A 25,918-nucleotide genomic window follows, 5' to 3' on the forward strand; every position below is an offset into this window, starting at 1 on the left:
CTCCTCCTCTGACGCTGTAAGGGGGTGTGGCTCCTGCCTCCTGTCAGGATGTTCGTAAGCCACACCCATCCTCCAGCGATGATAATAGTTAGAATAGTAAAGAACTCTTAACTGCATGGGTGGAACAAGTATTCAGATGTTTTAAGTAAAAGTAGCAATACCACAATTCTATTTGAGTAAAAGTACATAAGGATTACCACCTACACATTATGCAGAATGGCCCCTTTCATAGTGTTCAAATACGGAGCCCCGGAGGCCCCGGAAGATGATAGTAGAGAGGATAATAACTTGTGCGCGCGATAATCGTGACCAACAAGACAAAAAAAGATGTCGGGCTTCAAAGGCTCTCCTGTTAGGTCTGTTGCGAGACGAGTTGCCACTTTATCATTCTTATTAGTACATGGTGACCTCACGCGATCCCAGCACAGCTCAAACTTCTCCAACCGGAGTAGGTCTGATCAGCATCATAAGCCTCATAACTGACAACTCCGGTGTGGTTGCAGCATATTTCAGAAGCTGATCATATATTTAGTACACTATTTACATCTCAAATGTAGTGAAGTGGAAGTATAAAGTAGCATCAAATAGAAATACTCAAGTAAAGCACTCGGCCTCAGTTGTACTGAAGTACAGTACTTGAATAAGTCCTCTCCACCAGTGCTTATCACATTAAAACATATAAGTGAAACATATAGTGAAAATATATTCACCACAACACTGTAACTCACTCACAGCGACATTTGTTGTGAAAGAAAGTGGACTTTGAGTCACACAGTTTTAGTATCATCTCTTAGTATTCTTACGCCTGCAGTGTCAGAAGCTGGAGGGACTGAAGTTATCATCCATGTTCTATTTTATGTATGACTCAAAGCTGCACTAATCGATGTTTTTACATAAACAATAGATCAAATGAATGTGGCGTGTAAGAGGTGTCACTGGTAGTAGTATCATCACCTGACTCTGCAGTGCCCCTCAGCTCTACCGAACTTTTTAGCATCTTTCAGCTCATTGTTTTGGTTTTTGCGGACCACAACTTTACTGATTTGGGTCACTCTCACTGCTTGAAACATCATTTCCAGCAGCAGCAGGCAGCTGTTCTCAGCAAGAAGGCTCTGATGAAGCCACTGTACACTACCTGCCGCTGCACTGCCCCAAAGTGGCCAGGAAATAATGAAATGAATTACTGCTGGTTTTATACAAAAAGCTCAGATGGATGTGTTGAAGCACAAGTGGCATACTGTAGACTTTGTTGCCTACTGTGTCTACTGCAGGACCATTAAGTATAATAAGATAACAATAAGTAACAATCAGAGATTACTCTTGTGATGCCATTATATCAGACTGAAGTTAAAGTTTCTATTGATAAGCCTACATGTGCACATCTTCTAAGGAGACACTAGTGGTTTTAGGGTTGCAGTGCAGTGAGAATTTTTTTAACCAAAGGGGGGCTCAGGGGAAAACTGTTCTAACCACAATGTCAGCTCACAATGTCAACGCCTTTAATTGTGTGCTTATTTACAGTCTCTTTGCCCCATGTGGTCAAACTAAGCCTATAGCCTGAACCACAGTCACACATCACACCTGCAGAGGTCTGTAATAAGCACAGCAGAGTTCTACTGTCTGGACAGTGCTGCTCAGGGATCCAGAGTCTGTGGTTAAAACCACACCCAAACACATTGCTTGTATTAGTTCACTTGGCTATAAAAGGGTGGAGGTTACTGACATTTCTACTTAAATTGACATGTTGGAGCTCAGTCAGTAAAGAAAAAGGAAAACTGAGATTGTAATCACCACCACGTGCAGGCATATTGCATAGATATATACAGTAAACACGTGCATATACAGCGGCAGTTCATGCTCGAAAACCCTCCAATGTGGCTGAATTACAACAATTCTGCAAAGATGAGTGGGCCAAAATTCCTCCACAGCGCTGTAAAAGACTCATTGCAAGTTATCACAAACGCTTGACTGCAGTTGTTGCTGCTAAGGGTGGAGCGACCAGTTATTAGGTTTAGGGGACAATCACTTTTTCACACAGGGCCATGTAGGTTTGGATTTTGTTTTCCCTTAATAATAACAACCTTCATTTAAAAACTGCATTTTGTGTTTACTTGTGTTATCTTTGACTAATATTTAAATTTGTTTGATGATCTGAAACATTTAAGTGTGACAAACGTGCAAAAAAATAAGAAATCAGGAAGGGGGCAAACACTTTTTCACACCGCTGTACATCTATGGGAATAGATTGTATGTTTCCTACCTTGCACTCTGCGATTACAACAAACATTTGTCGAGTGTGACATCTGGTGGACAAACTGCTAACATGCAAGGTTGAATGCCATACTGAATACGGCATATGAAATAGAAAATATATGAAGCATTTACTTTAATGCATTATATAGCCTAGTGGTCTCATCTCCGGAACAGTATTTTTTATTTGCAACTGTGTGACCAAAACTTGCCTTTCATGATAGAAAACGCTGTGTGGACAACATACTGTGTCAGTGACACCTTGAGGTCATGTTACTGCACACTCCGTTCTGTAGAGGGCGGTATGCACTTTACAGCTAGCGTTAGTTGCAATCCGCTAGTAACTAAACGAAGAAGATACGCTTTGCTATGATTTCATTAAGCAGCAGTCGTATGGGATGAGAATCAACTGGACAGGACACATATCGGGACTACTGTATTATATATATATATTTATATTATTATATATTATCTCATCTTTATGAACTAGGAAAATAACGTAGAATATACTTTCGCTTTCCGCTCTGCTTTTGACGAGTGGCTCGGCCAATCACTAACTAACGTTAAATGTTGACGTTCAGCGTTAGCAAACATCGGAACTCCCCCTTTATTTTTTCAGCTATTAGCTAACTTATTCAAAAGGGCGAGGAGCAGTGAAACAACATCGACACACAGCCTGTGAGTATGACACCTAGCGTCAGTTTAATGTCGTGTTTTTATAGTATGTGGCTTATAGTTTACATGCTAGCTTTGTAAGGCTCCTGTTTCCTAACGTTAAATGTAACGCAAGTTGTCATGGGGAAGCTAACATTATCAATCTTGACATTAAGCCTTTATCGGTAGGAAGCATTAGTTAGGTGTGAAGAGAGCTACGTACAGCGAGCTAATATTCATATTGTTGCTATTAATATTAGCATATGTAGCTTTACGGCGGTTGTTATTAGGTGCAAGTGTAGCTAGTTTGATCACCTTTGGCAATGTTTGTGCTAGTTACGCTCTTAAACTGTATAACATTAGCTACGTAATTTACGGTAAGCCTCCCTCCCCCTAGTTACATAGATACTATCAGAAATTACACTTAAAAATCTATAATCTGGAAATAAATGGAATGGTTCAAAGCTACAACAAGTAAGAACCTTTGTTATGGCGCTTCAGTAGCTACAAATGTCACTGAAATTGTGATGAATCAGAAGTACAATTTAAAAGCTAACTGAAATGAATGAGTAACTGAAATGGGTTGAAAACACGTATAGGCTATATTTCCTTCTCCCCTCAACCTGTCAAAAACAAAACAAAACATTTCATTCGCTTTATATTTTTCATTTATTCTTATCATGTCATATTTCGTGATCCTGGGTGTGCCATTACTTATTTATATTTTAGTTTTTGTAATTGTTCCTATCTTTATTAAGATAATGGGAGGAAAGTGTCCTGGGCGACAGAAACTGATTGTCTACTACTGGCTGCCATCTCTGATGGTTAGAGACATAAAGTCTAGGTGCTTGGAGAGGACAGACAAGTGGCTCATGAGCGTGGTAGGCTGACTGCTATCAATCAAGGCAAACAACAGGAAGTGTTGACTTACAATATCTACATGTAGGTTTGCATATTTATTACCGCCACTAGCTACTGAACCTACTGAAATGTTTATCAAATGAGCGCTGATCAGAAAAGAGGGCGCTTCCTGCGACTGTGGCTTAGTGGTTGAGCGGGTCGGGGGTTCGATCCCGGCTTCCCCCAGCTAACATGTCGCCCCTTCGGGGTGTGAGTGATTAGTTACTTTGATGAGCAGTTCTGCTGTGGTGTGTGAATGGGGTGAATGTGATATGAAGTTGCAGCGCTTTGAGAGCCTTCACTTATCAAAGAATAAACAGGAATGATGTTAAACTCTCAAAACTGTGGAATCAGGTCCCAGTTTGGGTTCGGGAGCAGTAGAACACCATCTCTCACATTTAGAACACTGCGCTCCCAGGATGCAGGGTTACTTCTAGAGTCTCCAAAAGTTCCTCTTATCAAGCTAAAGGTCTTGGGTAGTTCCACATTTAAGGGGCTGAACCATCCCTTAGTTCTGAACTGCTGCTATAGGCCTAGACTGCCAGGAGACTTCCCATGATGCACCTCTTTCCTCCTCTCGCTCTGTATGCATTTTTATCCCATTACTGCATGTTACTAACTCAACATCTTCTCTCTCCTGTAGTTCTGTGCTTTCTCGTCTCTCTCCTCTCTCCTTCTGTCACTTTCAGCAGGTATTTCTGGATCTACACTCGCTACTACAATTATTATTGTCATTAATATTATTACCACTACCATTACTATTTTACATCTCTATGTGGAACGTGCATTGTTCTACTGTATGCTCTCTTTCCTCCTTCTCACTCTCTCACTCACTCACTCACTCACTCACTCACTCACTCACTCACTCACTCACACACACACACACACACACACACACACACACACACACACACACACACACACACACACACGCCGCCCACCATTGAGTCTGGTTCTGTCCAAGGTTTCTGCCTCTTAAAGGAAGTCTTTCCTTGCCACTGTCGCCAAATGTTTGTTCATGGTGGGATTTGTTGGGTCTCTGTAAATAATATTATAAAGAGTTCGGTCTAGACCTGCTCTATAGGAAAAGTGCCCTGAGATAAGTTCTGTTATGAATTGGCGCTATATAAATAAATTTGAATTGAATAAAAAATTTAATTGAACTGTTTTGGAGGTGATGGGAATAATTAGCCTATTTAAGTTCTTTTTTACAACACATTTAAATCATTTAAAGCTGCACTAATCAATATTTTTATATTAACAATGGATCAAATGACTCTGTGTACTGTAATGATAAAGGTTTCACCATACTGCATTTTCCCTCAGCTCTACAGAGATTTTTTTAGCCACTTTTAGCTAAGTGTCATGGTTTTCCAGATCTCAAAGTCTGTACACTACCTGCCCAGTGCCCAGCACCAAACAGCTGACAAACAAAGTTAGGAACTAGCTGGTAAACATGGGGGAGCATTTAGCTGCTAAAGAACCAGATATTTTTCTCAGGAGTGGGTGGAGACCAAAAACAGATTAAATATTGGACTTACATTTATTAGGTGGCCAGAAACACGACTCCAAATGAATGCTAATGTTGCTCTGCATTTTCTGAGTGTGTAAATAGACAATTGAGGGCAAAATTATATGAAATCAGCTTAAACTTGTATAATTTCCACATTTAATTATAGTTTTGAGTCATCATATAGTGTATTGTGGAACTTCAAAAGGGTTATTGCAATATGAGTTCAAGCCATATTGCTTCATCTGATTAGTCCTCAATATCACAATTTTCTTACTTTTCAGTTTGCCGGCAGTGTCGTCAGTGGTTTCCAGCTTGGCCATCAGTCCTCTGGCGCAGCTCTTGTTGTAGTGGCGGGGCAGGAGGGAAACCCAGCAGGCAGAGAGACAGCAGGACTCAGGATGCCTCTGTTCTTCAGGAAGAGGAAACCCAGCGAGCACTCCCAGAAGAGACTGGAATATCAGCTGTGCCGGGTAAGAAGAGTGTGTTTATTTACAGTGTGTATCAGCTAACCTCCAGTCACCACCTCACACCCTGATGCTGATGCTGAGGGTTGCTTCAACAACCTGCATGATATTACTGAGACAACCTGCAGCCATTTTTGTGTGATTATCAGGATAAGACAATTTATTTTATTTACAAGTGTTGCAGTATTTTCTTTGTTAACATAACATTATATGTCTTTGCTGTCCAACAGAAAGAATATCTGTTACAAACAAACCCAATCATTGTTATTCCTTGTTCTTCAGTCTAAGGAGGCAGGTGCTGATGACATCCTGGACCTTTCAGTTTGTGAGCTGTCAGAGGTGAGTATGTTACTGTTACCATTACCATGCCGGCATACGCCTGAGGTGGCCTATTGACTGTATATAAAGATGGACCACATGACAGCTCCCCAAAAGTGAAGCCAAACCATCTCTATCGCCCCCTGGGGGCTGGTTACAGTATAGGTCATAAACCCCGCCCCCTCCATGTTAGCGGATGGGAAATAGGCCAAACAAAAAAATCAAAGTACACGTCAAATACATTTTTCCCAAAGATGGTTTCTGTCATTTTAGGTAGTTCTTATCACGCTGATGTATGTTCAAGTGTTCATTTTTCTGATAAGTCTGGTTTTAATTAGTTATTTGATGCTATAAAAAAGGGGTTTCACGTCATGATTGACAGCTGAGTCTTGCTTGCGATTGAGTCGGCCGGGATATTTTGGCTTCGTTTACGTACAGTGGGAGGAAGTGGAGATGTGTCGTCCATCTTTATATACAGTCTATGGCTGCGCCGAGTAGGCGGAGTCTGCACACTATTTGACAGTTATCGTAGCCGGCAGATACGCCAGATCCATTTACAGAGTAGGGTATCTCTGCAGACCGGAAACTTTGAATGGGCGGGTAACTGTCAATCATTTTTTAATTTAGCTAATCAAAGGCTTGCAGTCCACTGTCAATCAATGTTCACCAATAAGCACCCTGAACCAGTTGTCAATCACTTTTTAATTCGGCTAATCATCTTTCTCATAGGAGAAGGGGGAGGTTCGACATGAAGAAGCAAAGTTGCCTTGTTTCTCAATGTTTAGATCCTAAGTTTTCAGCTCTAGTCAAACGATACAAGTATCAAAAGACAGCGACATTTTTAATTAATTTTAATTTTTAATTAAGTAGAGAACTTTTGATCATAACAGTATATAGTAACGTTCATCACTGCTCATTTTAGAAATCACACGTTGCAAGTTTTGTTGGAAAGCTAGACGCTGGCGGCTAATGAACTACCACAGGCTGTGTGCAGTAAACTGCAAGCTAATGTTAGCTAACTCGCTAACCTCTATGGAAAATTACAGTAGTAAGCTAACAGGCTAGAAAAGCAGTGGAAACCGGAAGTGCAGTAGAAGTGAAAGTTTACATAGCCTACTTCATACAAGGGAACCGTACTACACATGCTCAATCCCCATTGGCTCACAGAACTAGTGGCATCAGGAAGGAGGACTGCAGTTGGACAGAGAACTGATGAATGTCAATCAGACTTACATAAAATCGTATTGTGAACATTTCTGTCCATGCTGGCAGTTATGTGTAGACTAGGAAAGCTACCGTGGCTTTTACCCTGTAGGCCGACATTGTTGTTTGTTTTGTCAGCTAACAGTCACGTGGTTGCTGCCGCTGGCTGACAGATTACACTCCATTTAAACAGTTGTCCCGGCCACGTGTTAAGCAGTGCACCGGCGCACTGAAATGGAGTGGACCTACTGTCAACAGGTGTGAGGCAAGCTTCACTGATTCACTTCACTTGATTGATTCACTTTTTAAAGCCTTCGCTGTGTTTTACAACATGTTTAGTTCAACCAAAGGTATTATTAAGCAACCTTAAAAGAATAGTTCAACATTTTGGGTCTTTGTATTTATATCCTTTTCCCCATTTATTCCCTTTCCATCTGAGAGCGAGATTGGAAGATCAATATCAATCTCATGTCTGTGTGTTAAGTACAGAGTTGGAGTCAGGATGTGGTTAGCCTAGCTTAGCATAAAGACTGGAAGCAGGGGGAAACAGCTAGCCTGGCTATGTCCAAACTTCAGAAATATTAGTATATTATAATTGCTCAGTGTCACCTGTTAATCAGAATGTAATAATTATTTAACCAGAAACATAGAGGAGCGAGTGGTAGCTTTATTTGTGGTGCAGTACTTCCTTAACAAGCTTGTGGTCATGAAGGAGGGTTGACTTTCGCGTGTTATCCCATTCAGAGTGACACGGGTCGAACCCAAGTATTAATGTTTTGGTGGTCCGCAGTGCCGCTCCTGTTCTTTTTTTCTGTTGTTTTTTTGACTGTCAGTGGAAGCTTAGTTTATGTCAGTGGACGACTGATAATGATAAAACAGTGAAATAGGAGCAGAATCTGCTCTTGTCATGAGACAAGACGATGAAAGCTGTTTCATTTACTTATGCTGAAGGACTGAGAGTGACTGATGAGGACTTGGGTTATGCTCTTGTGTGTGGGTGTTGACAGGTTTTAACCTTTGTTTACCTTCCATTTCATACATTACTGCTGTACCTGCAGAAGCAATTGTTTGTAAAATTCTGTAGTAATTAGTGTGTGGTAAGTACTGCAGATGATGGCATCTATGGACTGTTCTGCCACAGGTTCCCTCCAGTGCCTTTTCCATTTGCAAGGTGCTACAGAAGAAGGTAAGAATGCAACATGGAGATGAATAGTTTCAGGAACATACCTGTTTATTTCTATTCCATATTTAAATGTATTTGCAGGTGCAGAGATCCAATTTATTTAATTTAAACTTATAATATATTTATTTTCTATTCTATTTATGTATTAAATATTGTATCACCGATACTTGTGTCAGTATGTGTGTGTGTCCCTGGTTGAACAGTCAGCAGTCAGACATGTCCTCTGTTGCTTTCCTTTAGGTCCTCATTCTCCATAACAATGAGCTGAGGTCACTGCTGCCCAAAGGATGTGACATTAGCACCCTTTCCACTTTAAAGGTAATGCAAACTAGACACAAGCATGATGCATGATGGGAAATGTAAATGCCTGTTAAAAGCATATTACAGGGTTGTTTGATTTTAAAACCAGTTGTCCATTTTGGACATTTATGAAGATATACATGTTGGCTAGTTTGGTGTAGGTTGCGGGTTAAGCTTCCCATCTGATGATGAAAAATGGATGATGGTTTACCTAAAGACCAGATTTTTTTTTACTGCAATAAAATGTCTGCTAGAAGCCTAATCTCTGAGCCCTGCATCATCACTAAAGAAGCATGACTGAATGTGTCTGCTTCCAAAGGTTTTGGATCTGCATGAGAACAAGCTCACCTCACTCCCAGAGGACATTGGGAAGCTGGCGTCACTGCAGGTAAAGCCATTCTGAACTCGGCTCATGGTGCAGAGGAAATGAGTGTGAATAAATGCTACTCATCATCCATGTGTGTCCATTTTGTGTCCTGTCAGATTTTGAATGTAGAGAAGAACTGTTTGAAGGCCCTGCCGGACTCCATTGGAGATCTGCGGCTTCTGCAGACACTCAACTTGAAGGGTATGATGCTTCCTGCTTCCTCCCATGAGTGAGAGGACATGTACAAGTCCAGTGACACTCATTATGTGTTTCCCCATCACTGTGTTTCTGTATAGGTAACTGTCTAAGCGAGCTGCCGTCCTCATTTGGTTCTTTGAGCAGCCTGCGCACCCTGGACCTGAGTGACAACAACATTGTCCAGCTCCCCAAAGCTCTGGCCTACGTCCGCACCCTAGAGGTGTGTGTCTTGGGATTCAAACTTACAGGAATACAGGAAGGCTAAAAACTTGGGTATGATTTTATACAAACCCTGTGTGTGTGTGTGTGTGTGTGTGTGTGTGTGTGTGTATATGTGTGCTGTGACAGAGCTTTACACTTGATGCTGCCATGATGTCCCACCCACCTGCGTCTGTGTGTACAGCGGGCACAGAGAGCATCCAACGCTTCCTATGCACCGGTGAGGGTTTACTTTGTGGTACTCACTGCTTACACACACACACACACACACACACACACACTGTGCTGTCTTACGTGTGTCTGACGGAACAGATATGCTTCTATTTTGATCAATCCAGCTGTCTTCACTTGCAGCGACCCGAAGTGCATTTTAATTCTATTTTCTTCCGTTTTACGCACGTAACTACAGAGATTGTGTAGTGGGCTCTGAGTGCTGCCAAAACACAGGTGACTGACACTCAATACTGTGCCTGAAGGCATCTTGTATCGACCCAGATGGAGCACTGAAGATGCTGCTGCCGCTCTTCTAACATGCTGCTATCACTACGCAGCCTGTGTAGACATTTATTTGTTTAATTCATGAATAATGTTTTGCACTATGTTGAATTGGGATATTGTTATCAAATGGTTTGGGTATTTAAAATTTAAAATTCACAATCTGTTGCATCCTACACAATTATGCAATATTGATTGAATTCACAGACTGATATTGTCCAAAAACTATAAAAAACACTTTAAGGAGCCATATTGTTGCATTGGGTCAAATGCTTGTCCATTACCAGAACATTGCCAGTGTAGGTCACTGCGGAGCTACTCTCCAGAGAGTGAAAATGCAGTCGTAGAGTTACTTCAGAATCAACTATACCGGCCTTGGCCACTGTATTGAAGAAACGGGTCACCCAATGCAGTGGTATGGCTCTTATGTATTTCTTATAGTTTTAATAGTGTTTTGATGAGTTCTGTAGCACAAAAACTAAAGCTTCGTTGAACTGCGCTGCAGGTTTAAAATTGTGAGCAACAGGTATAAAACGTAAGCCTAGACTGAAAGTGATCTAAGACATAGCTGTTATTATTACTACAGAAGGGCATGTAATCCGTCAGTCGAAGTAAGAGGATGAAAATCCCAAAAACCAAGGTTAAATGTATTGTGCGAATGCATTATATTAGACTGTATAAGAGAATATTGTTGGATTTCTTGGTTGACATGGGTTTCAGAGCTGGGGGAGGAGTACTGCCCCCCATCCCAGTATCTCCTGCCGGTGCTCGAGAGTGACTGTGGCAGTCAGAACTCTGACTGTTTGGATGGCTTGGAGGAGGCCTGGCAGGTACAGTAGGTGACACACTAACCCACTTTACATTGTATTAACTGGTTTTCGTTGATGAAACTGGAAGTGTCACTCAATCTTTCCTCACTTTCTGTTGCAGACCAAATTCAGTGACTATGAGAAAAGAAAGGTGGGTGACTCCAGCAACATAATCACTGTTAGATTCGGCCTGTCTCTAGGGCTCTTTTCCAGATATCCATAGGTTTTAACTGAACTCCTGCACATCAGCAGCTTTGTCATGGCCTCCCCTGTCGACTTAAGACACAGATGACACAGTGCCCTTTCTTCAGCACAGTCTCTGGGGGATAGGTTTTGGAATACCTTATTTTTCTTTAGTAACTGATGAGAGAAGATCCCAGCTTGTACTTGCACTAACCAGTATTTTTATATTAACAGTGGATCAAATGACTGTGTGTACTGTAAGGATAAAGGTGTCACTCATAGTTACAAACCTACATAAATTATGACCGCACTCTGCAGTTTCCCTCAGCTCCACAGAGATTTTTTAGCCTCTTTTAGCTAATTGTCATGGTTTTCTAGACCTCAAACTCCGCTCTCATCAACTTTGTTTGCAGGCGCAGCAGGCAGCTGTTTTCAGCTAAAAAGCTCTGATAAACCGACAAAGTTAGCGACTAGCTGGTGAACACAGTGAAGCATTTTGCTGCTAAAGAAGCAGATATCTTTCTGTACTGAATCACAGAAGACATACAGCTATTGCTGCACTGCTCGCTGTCATTTGGGTCTTTAAAGGATGTTGCATTTCAGGCCAGACCCAGTCAGTGGCGTCAAAGCAGGTATTTTGCCTTTGACAGCTGATTGAGGGCACCTGCTGTGACATCACTGATTGTGCAACATGCTGGAATTTGAATATTATAAGTCTACAAATTCTCAACCACAAGGCATCATTTATAGTCAAAGTACATGAAATACTGGTAGGGACTGATCCTGATTTTAGTCTGTTGGGATAAATATCAACAATATTTATTGACATCAATAAAATGATTAATATCAGTAAAATTATTAATAGGAGGTAATAATAACAGGGCACCACCATGGAATCAGGGACCAATAATTGAACCGTGGATGCGGTCTCAAAAAGGGGTGTTCACTTAAAAATGTCAATATTTAATAATGTAAGCATTTATAAGGGGAAACAGTGAACTGTAGAATCCGAGCACCGACTGTCACAGCCAGCGGTTATCACAACACATACACAGGGTCCTTTAACCATGACAAAGCACAAACACACACATTTATACCTAAAAGTATTTTTTTTCTGCCACACTTAGCATAATGATGTTGAGCTCATTGCCCTTTAAAACATTTTACAACTTTCCTGGCGTAGAAGTCGTTGGACATCCTTCCTAGGACAACAAGTACAGATACTGTGCAGGTTAACATGTAAGCATGCAGATAGGGTGTGAAGACAAGTGGAGTCATTGTGTTATTTAGCTTCTTATTGGTTAGTTTTTATTTATACTGTATATTTTAATTGTAGTTTTTATTTTCCTGGCTGAAAGTTGTATTGTGGCAGCTGCAGTGCAGGCTTGTAGCAAAGTTTAGAAGTTGACACAAACATGTACACATACAGTACAGTATGAAGACGCTCTGACTTGTCCCTCTGTCCTTCAGGAACAGAAGCAGCAAGAGAAGCTGGCCTTCGAACGGCACTTGGAGGAGAAGAAAAAGGAGCACACCCAGCTTATTCTCATGAACACCTCCCGCAAGGAAAACATGCTCAACTCAGTCCGACAGGTACACAACACGCTCACTCACGCCAATATTTGATAGATATGCACGTTATCGATCATTTGATGGAGCTATATCTTGTCTTGTCTTCACTAACAGTTGTAGTTCAATAGTTTCAACTTCCCTACCCTGTCTGTGGCACTCAGCCCATTAGTTGCTACTGAAGATGTAAATCTTTAAAAACAGATCACAAATATATGGCTTCATATTTTGTAAAGGCAGGCTTCCAGACTAACTTTTTCCACTAGTAGCACTTGTGCTCCCTACTGAAAATTTCAGGAGCACCACTTAAATCGACATGCAACGCAACACATTCATATTTTTTATCTTAACTGTGTTACTGATAAATGCTTTGGTAATAAATAGACAATTTACAGAAATAACAATGTGCTGTGCTCGGCCACACTGAAAGCAGTACATACAATACATGGCGTTCCTTTCTTTGCAATAGCTATATATATAATAGAATAGCTAATAGAATCTAATATTGTCCCCCGCTGATGCACCACCAACCCACGCCGCAGTTTATGTAAACAAGATGACTGAAGAATATTTATAACGATAACTTTAGTAAAATAGATTTAAAATAGAACAAGGGGAACGTGTTGCTGTTAGGAGGAGGCTGGATAGGATCTACATCTACATCTGTCCACTGCAGATGCACTATCCTCAACCTGGATGAGTAACTAGTATATAACATTAAATAAAAGGTATAATGTTAATGTAATAGTATAATGTTAGTATTATATTAATATATTAATTATATAATGTTACTAAATTCATTATAATTTTGTATAATAGTAGCCTTCTACTAGTATAATATTAATTCCAGTTGGACAGCAATTTGAGAAATACACAACCAACATTATTTTTGTAGGTTTTGTTTCTTCATTAAATCCTAAAGAATCCTAAGAGTAATGGTTCACATCGGTGGTTTGTCTCTAATTTGTTAATGCTAAGTACTGACTTGTCAATAACCATAACCATTCATGCATAACAACGAGTTACTTGTTTGTTTAATGTCCCGCCTCATCCAGGCTGTGATTGGTCGGTTCACAAAAAGGGACATTGACAGGCGCATCGACTTTATGAAAAGTTGAACATGTTTCAACAAAAGGCACCGTTATTGCTAAATAGTCAGCCGAACCCAAACCCAAACGGTGCTTATCTTATCCCTACAGTTGAACTGGTATTGAGGATTTTGAGGAGGACGAAGTGGCCTGGTGCATAATCAAAGTTGGCCGACGACGCACCTCTCTCGCTCTTGTTTTTGTTAAAAACCCACAGAGCGACCGGCCCACCGGGATTTCACCCGGTGCTCCCGATGGCCAGTCCAACTGTGGCAGGGTCTGAATGAGCTTTTCTTTTGAAAAATGAATCGATAGTTCGTTTCATTGTCACCAAAGGGCCAAGCGAGAGCACTTACGGACCAGACACTGGTACACACACACACACACACACACACACACACACACACACACACACACACACACACACACACACACACAAGGAAGGCGAGTCCCCACAATGTGACTATGTAAACACGTTTATGTCCCCACAACATATACACGCTCACACACACATGCACCAATTATCGTTACCTCCTGTTGTTTCACATGATATGTGATGATGATTTTCAAAAACAAACAAAAAAAGGGGAGCATATTTGCAAGTTGCACTGATGCTCCTTGTTATAAAAATTCGGAGCATTGTCTCCAAAAATGATTGCAAAATGCGACTAAGTGGTCGCTGTCTGGAGCCCTGCTTTAATGGTTGAATGGCATTCTGAGAAATTGCATTCCTCGTGATTGAAATTCATCTCATATTTGGGGGCTGTATACTCTGGCACTGCACCAACTATTGACAGTGAAACAACCACAACAACAAGAAAAACGCGAACCTCCAGCAACCCAGTGGAGTTACTGCCACCTACTAATTAGGGAGTGTTTCTTTTCTGTGAGCTTTGAAAGCTGTTTGTCTGTCTGCTGTGTACAATCTGTCTTATGTTTAGGAGCAGGAGCGTCTGGAGCAGGGGGTCAGCCAGCAGCAGAGGGCTCAGGAGGCAGAGAGGCTGCTGGTGCTGGAGAAGGTCCGACAAGCTGAAGACAGCATCAGCAGTCGCATCAGCAGCATGCTGATGGACAAAAACAGGTAGGACAAGAAGGAACTGGCTATGTAGTGAACTGTGTCACATAATGATGCTTTATTCATACAATGTCCACAGATGAGTCTGTACTAACTGCAGTACATTTATTTCGATCTATCCAGACAGAAAAAAAGTGCTGAGTTTCTTCAAGCCATGGAGGAAGATCGGTGAGTGGACAGAATATTGATCCATAACATCCAAATCTATTAAAAAGATATGAGGCTCTCCAACACATAGCAGCGCTCATCCAATTGTTTTCCACTTCCCAGACTGAGCCTATTTTTACAGCACTTTCCAAGTAAGATGCACAAAGTGCTTTCCAGGGGAAGCAACTTAAAAAAAACGACAGGCGACAGGAGGCAGTGCTCCAGACTAACTTTTTTATTTAGGTGCACCAGCACATAATGTACGCACCTGTCACGGCACATGACGTGTTTATTGGAGACATTGTGCTTTCTTAACGTTTCAATTTGGAACGTCGATGCTCCGACGGCAAAAGCACTGTTCCAGTGATGCGCGGATCGCAGTTATATCCGCGTGGCCTGCAGATAATCCGTGGATCGGATGGGCCCGGTCATAAAAATGAACATTGTGATTAATGGCAGATGGGTTGCAGGTGGGTGAAATAGGGTGAAGCTCTCCCCACTAAGAGAGACACTGTGTGCATTCACGCACGAGGCACAGCAGCGTAACTTCATTGATTATTTAAATCTCCCGACATGCCAACAGGATTGGTCACGATCTAATGTTAATTAATGTTCTGCGTTCTTCTGCACATCCAAAAGGTCACACACACACACAGTCCAGGTTCATACAGAAAAATAGTTTGGCGTAAAGCAGCCGTCCTCCTGATAAATCCTGAGCTCCATCAGAGCTGTCTAAAAAATGTATTTCAGAAGCTAAAAGTTTCATTCTGTTTCCTCTGGAGAGTTTCCTCTGTCCTGTCAAGTTTATAACTACAGTTTTTAGTTTTGCTGCTTAAATGTCCCGCGATATTTGCTGTGACATGACTGCACGCATGGAAACATTAAAATGACTGACAGCAGCCTCTTTAATCATTAAAGTAAATCGTTAAAGAAAACACTCGTACATCAACATAACACACAATAAAGAAATCACCTGGAAAGCTTGCGCTGCTCGACATCATTTCAATGGCAATAAAGCCTACAGGGACCGGTAGAGGAGGAGTGAAATGTCCATGCCGTGGCGGGTCTCTAAATTGGAGAAAATAATTTGTTCTAGTGGGTGGCGGGTGGATGATTTATGTGTTCATGCAGATTCGGATCACGTAAGAGCCGATCCACGTATCACCATTGCACACCCAGTCGGTGTTTGTTAAAAAATATTTTCATACATTATTTTTTTAATCAGACCAGCTAAATTTCTTGAAAATGTTTAGTCGCATGCAACGAAAATGGTCGCACCCTGGAGCCCTGACAGGAGGCCTTAAAAACTAGAGAAGCAAAACTTTGGCACAGCACACAGTAGTGGAAAAATACATTCAAAATGTAATTAGGTGTTAAGAAAGTCCATTCTGTAAAATTGAGTTTAAAGGACAGGTTCAGATTTTTCAAAGCCCATCTTAATACATCGCTAACGTCATAAGTACACTGAAAATGTTTTTGGTCACTGTAATCATTCCTCCTGTCCATACTGGGTGGAAAGTGATGCATTCATAGCCAGTGCTGTAGCGCTGTCTTGCTTGGTGGGTATACTTTACACCCCTGTGGTGCTGCGGTTGCCGGTGTAACGTCATTATGTAACGTTATGTCCGTCTCATAGTCTCCTTCTGGAAATACGTCTTCCTCTAGCTCGTAACTGTCGTTGGTGTAATCGTTGTCAGACAGTGTTTACTTATCAAAGTTTAAAAACTGCCTTGCTGTGTTTGCTTCATATTTGGAGTTGTGTGAGCTACGAAGCTGGCGGGTTTTGGAACAACAAGAGAAGGGACGTTTGTTCCCGGAGTCTGTCAGCACTTCTCCCCAGACTTGGGCGACAGATTACATGAAAGACTCTAAAATGATTGCCTGCAGCCGTACTCTGCAAGATGTGCACTGATATCTGTGGCTATTTTTAGGTAGTTATACGTTAAACCCCCCCTGCCCAGAGGTGGGTTTGTGCTGTATACCTGCGTATACCACTACACCTCTGTTTAAATCACAACTCTCATGTAAGACATGGGGGGCAAAATCTACAGTCCTAGTTTGTGAAAACATTTAGAGTGCATCTGAAGCTAATATGAGCCACTGCAGTGAAATATCCATGATCTTACGTTTTAAAGCTAGAATCTGGAACAGCTAAAAGGCCAAAACAGCAGGGGGTTTAGTGAAATGTCTTGTGGATGGATTGCCCTGAACTTCATGTTTCCCTCAAGATTAATTGTAATAACTTTGGGGATCTCTTAGCTTTTCATCTAACATCATCAAGTAAAAATTTCACTGTGTCCAATACTTTGGTTTATGACCAAATACCTGCAAAACTAATGCCCTTCTCATCAGCCTCAGCTGCATTTTGTGTTTAGCACTCATTAGCAAATGTAGCATGCTAACATGCTAAACTAAGACACACGCACAGTCAGAAATGTTCAAATAGACTATGGCATTAAATATATTGGTTGTCTGTACTTCAGTGCCATTCACACAACTTGTAGATTAATTACAATAAAGTAATTGTAATTTGTATAGAAACAGAATTTGTATTACAATCTATACATTTTTCCTGATTATATTTTTACATTTTACCATGATTTTCAGCTGTCTGGCCGCATGGTTACTGTTTAAAGTCAGCAAAGGATTACTTTACAAATGTTGGTGTTGACTTCCCCTTCAGAATTCGTATGGAGCATCTGGCTGCCATCACACAGGAAGAAGCCAATTCACTGAGGAAGAGGGAGGTGGCAGGTAAGGAACTTGGCTGATGCACTTTACCTATACAGCGTTATGTATGTAGAGTCATTGCTCGAGTGCCCCTGTTTTTCACAAACCACGAACCCAAAAAATTCACTTTATTTTGCCAGTGAGTTATTAATTTAATAAAGCTGGCAAAACAACAATGTAAAGATTCCAAGTATTTACATTAATTTACATATTTACAATGAAATATGTGGAGCACACCGTTTGTAAGCCACCTTCAACTTTAAAGTGGTCATATTATGCTTTTGGCTTTTTCCCTTTCCTTTATTGTGTTATATATATTTTTTGCACATGTAATAGGTTTGCAAAGTGAAAATGCCCAAAGTCCACCCCAAAGGGAGTTACACTCCATATAATAACATTAGATACCCTCCAAGCAGCCAATGGGCATAAAGTTGTTATTGTGATGTAGAGACAATGCACAGCTAAAACGTTACTTATGAAAGATAAATTAGTTACAAATGAATAACTCACCACTCTGAAGCATCTTGCTCCGGTCTCGGTTGTGAAGCTGGTTCGGGTTGTTCTGCCTGTGTTTTCTGTCAGAATCGGGCTTGGACATGTACGGCGGAACCGAAGCCATAGTAACCGGCTGCAGCGGCTTTGTTTTGGATCACACTACCTTGCTCGTCAGCCTGCCCTTACTCTGCTTCTGGTTGGCTAGTAGTCCTTACCTAGGTACTGCGCATGTGCAGCTCCCAACAAAGATCCAATAGAAGTGAGATGCCTCACTCTGTAGCTAAAACGGAGCGTTCAAGACACAGGGTGAAAAGAGGTGATGCAGTATGAGAAAGAATATGGTGCTTTGTGAAAATGAAACCATGTAAACCTATTCTGGTACAACCCCTAAATAAAATTATGAACCTGAAAATGAGCATAATATGACCACTTTAAAGCAAATTCTTATTATATCAGTTCAATTTAAAAGACAAAAAAAAGACAGGCCTGGCCATCCAACATCATCTTTGTTCCAGAGCAAGATATCTTGACAACTATGAACTGAACTATGCTGTGACAATCCATTGTCCCAAGATGATGATTCCCAAAGATTTTTGTGAACCCCCCGACCTTAAGTCTTGCACTACTATCAGGACAAAATGTTAACTTTCACTCAAGAAATGTATTAAAGTAGTTTCAGCTGATTCATGCTCCCCAGAGGTTGAACTCTTTCAGTTTTGGTAAGCTTTTCTCTAGCTCCAACCTCAGGATGTAATGTCAATCTTGCCCACAAAATACAGTGCATCCAGAAAGTATTCACAGCGCTTCACCTTTTCCACATTTTGTTATGTTACAGCCTTATTCCAAAATGGATTAAATTCATTATTTTCCTCCAAATTCTACAAACAATACCTCGTAATGACAACGTGAAATAAGTTTGTTTGAAATCTTTGCAAATGTATTAAAAAGAAAAATGGAAAAAAAAATCACATGTACATAAGTATTCACAGCCTTTGCCATGACACTCAAAGCTGAGCTCAGGTGCTTCCTGTTTCCACTGATCATCCTTGAGATGTTTCTAAAACTTGACTGGAGTCCACCTGTGGTAAATTCAGTTGATTGAACATGATCTGGAGAGGCACACACCGGTCTATAAAAGGTCCCACAGTTAACAGTGCCTGTCAGAGCACAGACCAAGCCATCAAGTCCAAGAAATTGTCTGTAGACCTCTGAGACAGGACTGTATCGAGGCACAGATCTGGGGAAGGGAACAGAAACATTTCTGCAGCATTAAAGGTCCCAATGAGCACAGCGGCCTCCATCATCTGTAGATGGAAGAAGTTTGGAACCACCAGGACTCTTCCTATAGCCGGCCGCCCGGCCAAACTGAGTGATCGGGGGAGAAGGGCCTTAGTCAGGGAGGTGACCAAGAACCCGATGGTCAGTCAGAGCTCCAGTGGTTCTCTGTGGAGAGAGGAGAACCTTCCAGAAGAACAACCATCTCTGCAGCACTCCACCAGTCAGGCCTGTATGGTGGAGGGGCCAGACGGAAGCCACTCCTCAGTAAAAGGCATATGAAGCATGCAGTGAAGCATGGCGGTGGCAGCATCATGCTGTGGGGATGTTTTTCAGCAGCAGGAACTGGGAGACTAGTTAGGATCGAGGGAAAGTTGAATGCAGCAATGTACAGAGACATCCTTGATGAAAACCTGCTCCAGAGCGCTCTGGACCTCAGACTGGGGCGAAGGTTCATCTCCCGACGACCCTAAGCACACAGCCAAGATCACAAAGGAGTGGCTACAGGACTCTGTGAATGTCCCTGAGTGGCCCAGCCAGAGCCCAGACCCGAACCCGACTGAACATCACTGGAGACATCTGAACATGGCTGTGCACCGACGCTCCCCATCCAACCTGATGGAGCTCGAGAAGTCCTGCAAAGAAGAAGGGGAGAAACTGCCCAAAAATGGGTGTGCCAAGCTTGTAGCATCATACTCAAAAAGACTTGAAGCTGTAACTGGTGCCAAAGGTGCTTCAACAAAGTGAAGCGCTGTGAATACTTTCCGGATGCACTGTATCTCATAAGCAGATTGTCATGAAAATTGCTGAGCACATTCATGCTCCTGAGGGGATAAACCTTTTTAGGTTTTAATGACCTCATGGCCTTTCATCCAACACCAATCTCTGAAAACGGTTTATGTTTTGAACCCTATTACAGCAAAAAAAGATTATCGTTATGATGTTCATATTGTTTGACATTCATTCCCTGACAACACATTTTCTTTTCTTCTAAAACCTGTCCCCTCTCTTCCCTCTCTGGTGTTTTTAGCGGCCATGCAGAAGATGCTGTCGGACAGCTGTGCTATGAGCCTCCTCCAGGAGGCCAGTGACTTTCGCAGACGGAGCCTGGCGTCGGAGGCCTACAGAAGGTTAAACATGCACACAAACACACCGACACCAGATCTGAGCAGATGGATGTTAACATTGCAAACATGTGTGGACCTGAAAAATCAAAGCTTTGAGAAACATGTTGTAAACTCTGTGTGTGGTTTCTCTTCCCTTGTCATATAATAGTATGGAGAATTTGGACAGGAAGTTTGATGAGATGCTGTCTCTCCAAGTTTTGGACAAATCTAAAGCCATTGCCCACATCTTACAGGAGGTATGTGGTGCCTGCTTATGTCTTCTGTAGTTGCCATCAGTGTCATGAGAGCTTGATGGAGAAATCCAATTTGAAGTGAATCAAAATCAAACCATTTAAGCAACCACGTGACCTGTCATGTCCTCTGATTGTTCTCTGCAGGAGGAGATGCAGAAAGCAGCATTCCAGGCCTTGCAGCTGCAAAAAGATGCTGTACATGGCTACATCCGCAACCAGGTCTGTGTGGATGGGTGGAGATGGGTGGGGTGAGGGTCAAACATGTCACTGTTTTTTTTTTTTAGGACCCTGATAGAATGGAGCTCACCATCACATGAAAAGCTGTACAGTAAAGGATGTAGATGAATGTTTCCATTCAGTCTAAGGCTAGTTAAACAACTTCAACAAGCTCCCATAGTTTGCAAGACATCCCAGTTTAGCGTTTTTTCAAAATCAGATTTTCATTTCATTTTTCCAAAAATAAAATGACTAAGAAATTATCTAGTGGGACGGCTTGAGATCTAGAGGAAGCTGAAGTATCTAATGTGGTTTTTCTGCATTCTTATAATTAGGTACCCTGACACTAGGCAAAAGAAATACTGTAGCTGAAATAATATTATACAGCATCCCCAGAACCTCATCTCCTATCACTATTTACAGGAATAAATTATTACATTTCATTCCTCAGTTTAACATTCTGTATGGCTCATTTTACATAACTTTTTAAATTAGTTTACTTGCTTAGTTTCACTCCTCTCCTAGATGCCTATGGGATCATGATTATGTTATTTGATCCCATAGACACGCAACAATTGAGCCTAGATAGCCTAATATTGCTGTTTGACATAACTTCAGACTACACCAAAAACATTTTAAAAAGTTTAATTAGTTTCTGACTCTGGTAAAGTGGGAAAAACAGTAAAATTCCCCAAAACTACTGTATCTCTGAATGATCTCTTTAACCAAATCACACACATTTAGGCTATTCTATGTGATCTCCTTTTGATAACTAATGTAACATTTTTCGCTTCCATTCACTGAGCCTCACCTGAATCCCCCCTGTTAGGAGCCCCCCTGGGGAGGCTGCCTCCCACTTTGAAAACCTCTGCACGTCGGCAGCTCCTGCAGTCTGTGTTGCGTTTGTCCTACTTTTTTAAAAGGTGGGGGTCTAGCTAGTGTTAGCTGTCTCTCTTTCATGGGTCCAGTTGTGGTGATGCCAAATGATCAGACTGTCAAAACACACATCAAAGAGTTGTCCTGTAACCTCGCATTTTGTACGTTACCCCTTGATTCCAATCATGACAGAGTAATGTATGGAGTGCTAAAATCAAAGATGGGACAAAGCAACAGGTAACAATGTTGCCCCCTCAGCCTGTTAAGCTGTTAGGCTGTTGGAATTAAAGTGATTTAAGGAACTATTTTTATTATAAATTGCTTATCATGCTTTCTATAATTATGGTAGTATAGCCAAACAATTAAAAAGTTAATTGCAGGGCTGCCCCCTAAACGTTGATTCTAATCATCAGTCGAAAAGCCCCCGAGTTGACTCGCATTTTATCAGTCGAATTACTGCAGGTTTTTTTTAGCTGAGTCATTGTACACAGAGCAACAGGATAACAGCGTGGTAAGCTGTAAACTTTAACAAACCAAGTCTTGTCTCAAAATGACCAAATAACAACTGTGATAGAACAAAGATTGGTGGCGGAAATGGAGGACAGCACGACTCATTTCTGTTGGCTGCTCTGACGCTCTCAGCTCTGGTGTTGAATGCAGCAAAGTCAGCTAAACTACTTTTGAACCAGGCGCTGTACGACCTCCTCCACTGTTCAGTGTGACTGACTCTTTAGCCGACAGAGCTATTAGTAGAAACCATAAACTAGATGGCCGACGCGTCTACACTTCCTCCCGCTGTACTAAATGAAGCCAAAATATCCCAATACGGGAGCTGCCATCTTGCGCTGGTGACATCACTTGGAGCCAGAGTCTGTGCAGTAGTGATCGGGGGTGGAGCCGCGGTATCAAGGTCCCGCCCATACACCTGGCTGACTCAATCGCCACCCGGCCTCAGCTGTCAATCATGACGTGAGAACCCCCTTTTATAGCATCAAATAACTAATTAAAACCAGACTTATCAGAAAAATGAACACTTGAACATACATCAGCGTGATAAGAACTACCTAAAATGACAGAAACCATCTTTGGGGAAAAATTTATTTGACGTGTACTTTGAGTTTTTAGTTTGGCCCATGTCCCATCCGCTAACATGGAGGGGGCGGGGTTTATGACCTATACTGCAGCCAGCCACCAGGGGGCGATGAATATGTTTTGGCTTCACTTTTGTCATGTCGTCCATCTTTATATACAGTCAGTGGTAGAAAAGTGAGAGAGAATCTATGGTGCACTAGGATGTTATAATGAACTGTGACCAGGACACACTTTTTGTTTCTCTGACTGTCATGTTCACATCACAGATGATGAACAGAAGTGTTAAAACATGAGACTCATGTAGGCTGTTATTGGAACTTAACAGGGGCGGCTGCAGAGCTGTAACTACTGGGCAGATTTACAGTATGAGGCAGTATTTCTCAGAATTGTAGGTAAGATATATTGAGGAAACAAACACCAGTAAGACTGCCGGAATGGTAACACTTTCTATGAAGCCCATGTCTATAATGCATTATAAACATACTTATAATTCAATTCAGTTAAATTTTATTTATATAGCGCCAATTCATAACAGAAGTTATCTCATTGCACTTTTCCTATAGAGCAGGTCCAGACCGTACTCTTTATAATATTAATTACAGAGAACCAACAAATCCCATAATGCGTTATACTGTGCTTACAGCAATACGGTGTAGTCCCTCATTCGTCCAGGAGTGTTCCACCGTAGAAAAGGTTTCAGTCGTAGTCATCTGGAGACTGTTTTCAGAATCAAGACATTTCGGCTCCCATCAGGAAGTCATTCTCAATTGTGAAAATGGTCTGAGAACTCAGAAATTTAAGCTACTCTGTGGCAGGGCTATGATTATACATTGCTTACAGCAATGTATAATCATAGTTATAAGCACTCATAAATGTTCATAATGCTTTATACCAATAATCATAACACAAAGCATTTTATAATGACATAAGGTCAAGTATCATAATACTTAATAATTGCTGGTCACTCAATGACAATCATAGTGTATTATAATTATCATAGTTGTAATACATTATAACCCTTTTATAATGCATTATAATCAATGTTATAATGCATTATAATGGGATTATAAGTTACTCTTAGTCGTCATTGGGTGCTTTAAGTAAAGTAATGGAATTCCTGAGGTAAAGGCAGATATAATACATTACAAGCTGGTTATAAGTCAGTAAAAGTGGTCAGTGTTTGCTTTAAGTAAAGAGAAAAAAATAGCAGTGTTTCCCGTAGGCTGACTGCTTTGGGGGAGCTGAAACTGGTTTGTTGGAAAATTGACCACTACAGGTCAAAGAGTCCTCAGTTAGATTTAAGCTCTTTACTTGCAGAATGGAAATAGTACAAGTAGCACAAATGGGACAGCATAGCGGTGCATAATTCTCTAGTTTCTGAAATAAAGCACAAAGAAACAAATGCATGCATATCTGAGTTGATACTGATCCAGCAGTCCAGATGTCTGTATACTCTCTGTGTGACTGTGGAATCACTAAACAATATCACACTGAGAACATGCTAACTGTGTTTACAGTAATACAGGGCAAGCTAGCAAGGCTAGCCAGTTAGCTTAACACTTAACGAGGCTAATTACCGAACGGGCTAACTACTGAAACGGGTCTTTACCGACATTACAGCGGTACAATACATAGGAAACATCGACTAGACAGTGCAACATCATTAAGTACAGAGAGAGAATCGATGCCACTTTCTACTTGTTTTCCACCACATCTCAGAGGGAAATATTGTTCTTTTTACTTACATTTATCTGACAGCTTTAGTTACTAGTTACTTTACAAAGATTTTTACACAAAGTACAGGTTTATACAAGTACAGCTGAAATGATTGGTCGATTAATCAATTAGTCGATTGACAGAAAATCAGTTGGCAACTGTTTTGATCGTTTAAGTAATTTTTCATATAAAAACATTTCATGATTCCAGCTTCACAAATGTGAAAATTTGCTGCTTTTACTTTAAATTATTTTAATAATTTTAAGAGGACCACTACAGGAAGTGCTGTCACTGCAGAAAAATACAAACAAACACCAAGCAGAAATAAATATTGATCTTTTAGCAAAAATGTATTTGAATTCCAGTAGGACTATAAATCTTGTGCTCCGACACTCACACTGGTGAGCTGTTCCAGTTTATTCAGTGAGATTATTTGGAGGATAACGGCCAACATGTATACCATGAAGTGACTGTAATCGATATTGTTATATTACCAATGGATCAAATGACTAAATGTAATGTGAAAGGCGTCGCTCAGTGTTGAACCAACAGAGAATTATCACCCGACTCTGCAGTTCCCCTCAGCTCTACGGAGCTTTAAAGCTTGTTGAAGCTAATTGTTTTGGTTTTCCGGCCTGCAACTTTACTGTTTTGGTTCAGTCGCACCACTCTCATCAACCTTGTTTCCAGCAGCACCAGGCAGCTATTTTCAGCTAAAAAGCTCTGATAAAGGCAATGTACACTATCTGCTCAGCACCAAACAGCAGACAAAGCCAGAGAGTTAGCTGGTGAACATAGTGGAGCATTTAGATATTTTCTTCAGGAGTTGGTGGAGACCAAAAACAAAGCTAAAATGAGAGTGAATATTGGACTGGCATTTATCAGGTGGACAACTGCTAACACATTAAGCCTGGTTTATGCTCGACGCAGTATCCCTGGCGCAAGGGTCCACGGGCCAAAACCGACGTCATTGCGCCTTTGGCGTAGAGCCACGAGCTGCCGCGGCGCTTGGTCGTGCACCTCTGAATTTTGAACCTAGCCACCCCAGGCGCGCGGTGCATGTCCCTTCTCCCTGCTAGCTTCATGTTTGCTTCTCCACTGTTCCCAGATCAAGCTCATAGAGGGTGAATTAATGCAGCTGACTAAATTGGAGATTAAAAGACGCAATCTGGATGCTGAGAACCTGCAGGTGGGTGTCACCGCCTTCTTTCTTTGCCTTCCTA

The 25,918-nt window shown here is 41.3% G+C and overlaps 1 protein-coding gene across 1 annotated transcript in view; it reads left to right on the forward strand.

Moving 5' to 3' along the window:
* Nucleotides 1-2,592: 2,592 nt before the first annotated feature.
* The window catches only part of lrsam1 (leucine rich repeat and sterile alpha motif containing 1), a 32,449-nt gene continuing 9,123 nt past the window's right edge, over nucleotides 2,593-25,918 (forward strand). Inside the window, exons 1-19 of the mRNA XM_044173214.1 lie at nucleotides 2,593-2,928; nucleotides 5,599-5,787; nucleotides 6,064-6,120; nucleotides 8,444-8,488; nucleotides 8,726-8,803; nucleotides 9,105-9,173; nucleotides 9,269-9,353; nucleotides 9,449-9,570; nucleotides 9,699-9,789; nucleotides 10,785-10,894; nucleotides 10,995-11,024; nucleotides 12,527-12,649; nucleotides 14,655-14,794; nucleotides 14,912-14,956; nucleotides 17,619-17,689; nucleotides 20,466-20,565; nucleotides 20,711-20,798; nucleotides 20,940-21,014; nucleotides 25,804-25,884. Coding sequence (XP_044029149.1) covers nucleotides 5,716-5,787; nucleotides 6,064-6,120; nucleotides 8,444-8,488; nucleotides 8,726-8,803; nucleotides 9,105-9,173; nucleotides 9,269-9,353; nucleotides 9,449-9,570; nucleotides 9,699-9,789; nucleotides 10,785-10,894; nucleotides 10,995-11,024; nucleotides 12,527-12,649; nucleotides 14,655-14,794; nucleotides 14,912-14,956; nucleotides 17,619-17,689; nucleotides 20,466-20,565; nucleotides 20,711-20,798; nucleotides 20,940-21,014; nucleotides 25,804-25,884 — 1,482 coding nt within the window. The 5' untranslated portion in view covers nucleotides 2,593-2,928; nucleotides 5,599-5,715. The remainder of the gene's footprint in view (nucleotides 2,929-5,598; nucleotides 5,788-6,063; nucleotides 6,121-8,443; nucleotides 8,489-8,725; nucleotides 8,804-9,104; nucleotides 9,174-9,268; nucleotides 9,354-9,448; nucleotides 9,571-9,698; nucleotides 9,790-10,784; nucleotides 10,895-10,994; nucleotides 11,025-12,526; nucleotides 12,650-14,654; nucleotides 14,795-14,911; nucleotides 14,957-17,618; nucleotides 17,690-20,465; nucleotides 20,566-20,710; nucleotides 20,799-20,939; nucleotides 21,015-25,803; nucleotides 25,885-25,918) is intronic.

This window comes from Siniperca chuatsi, linkage group LG18 (assembly GCF_020085105.1).
Source record: "Siniperca chuatsi isolate FFG_IHB_CAS linkage group LG18, ASM2008510v1, whole genome shotgun sequence".
Lineage (NCBI taxonomy): Eukaryota > Metazoa > Chordata > Actinopteri > Centrarchiformes > Sinipercidae > Siniperca > Siniperca chuatsi.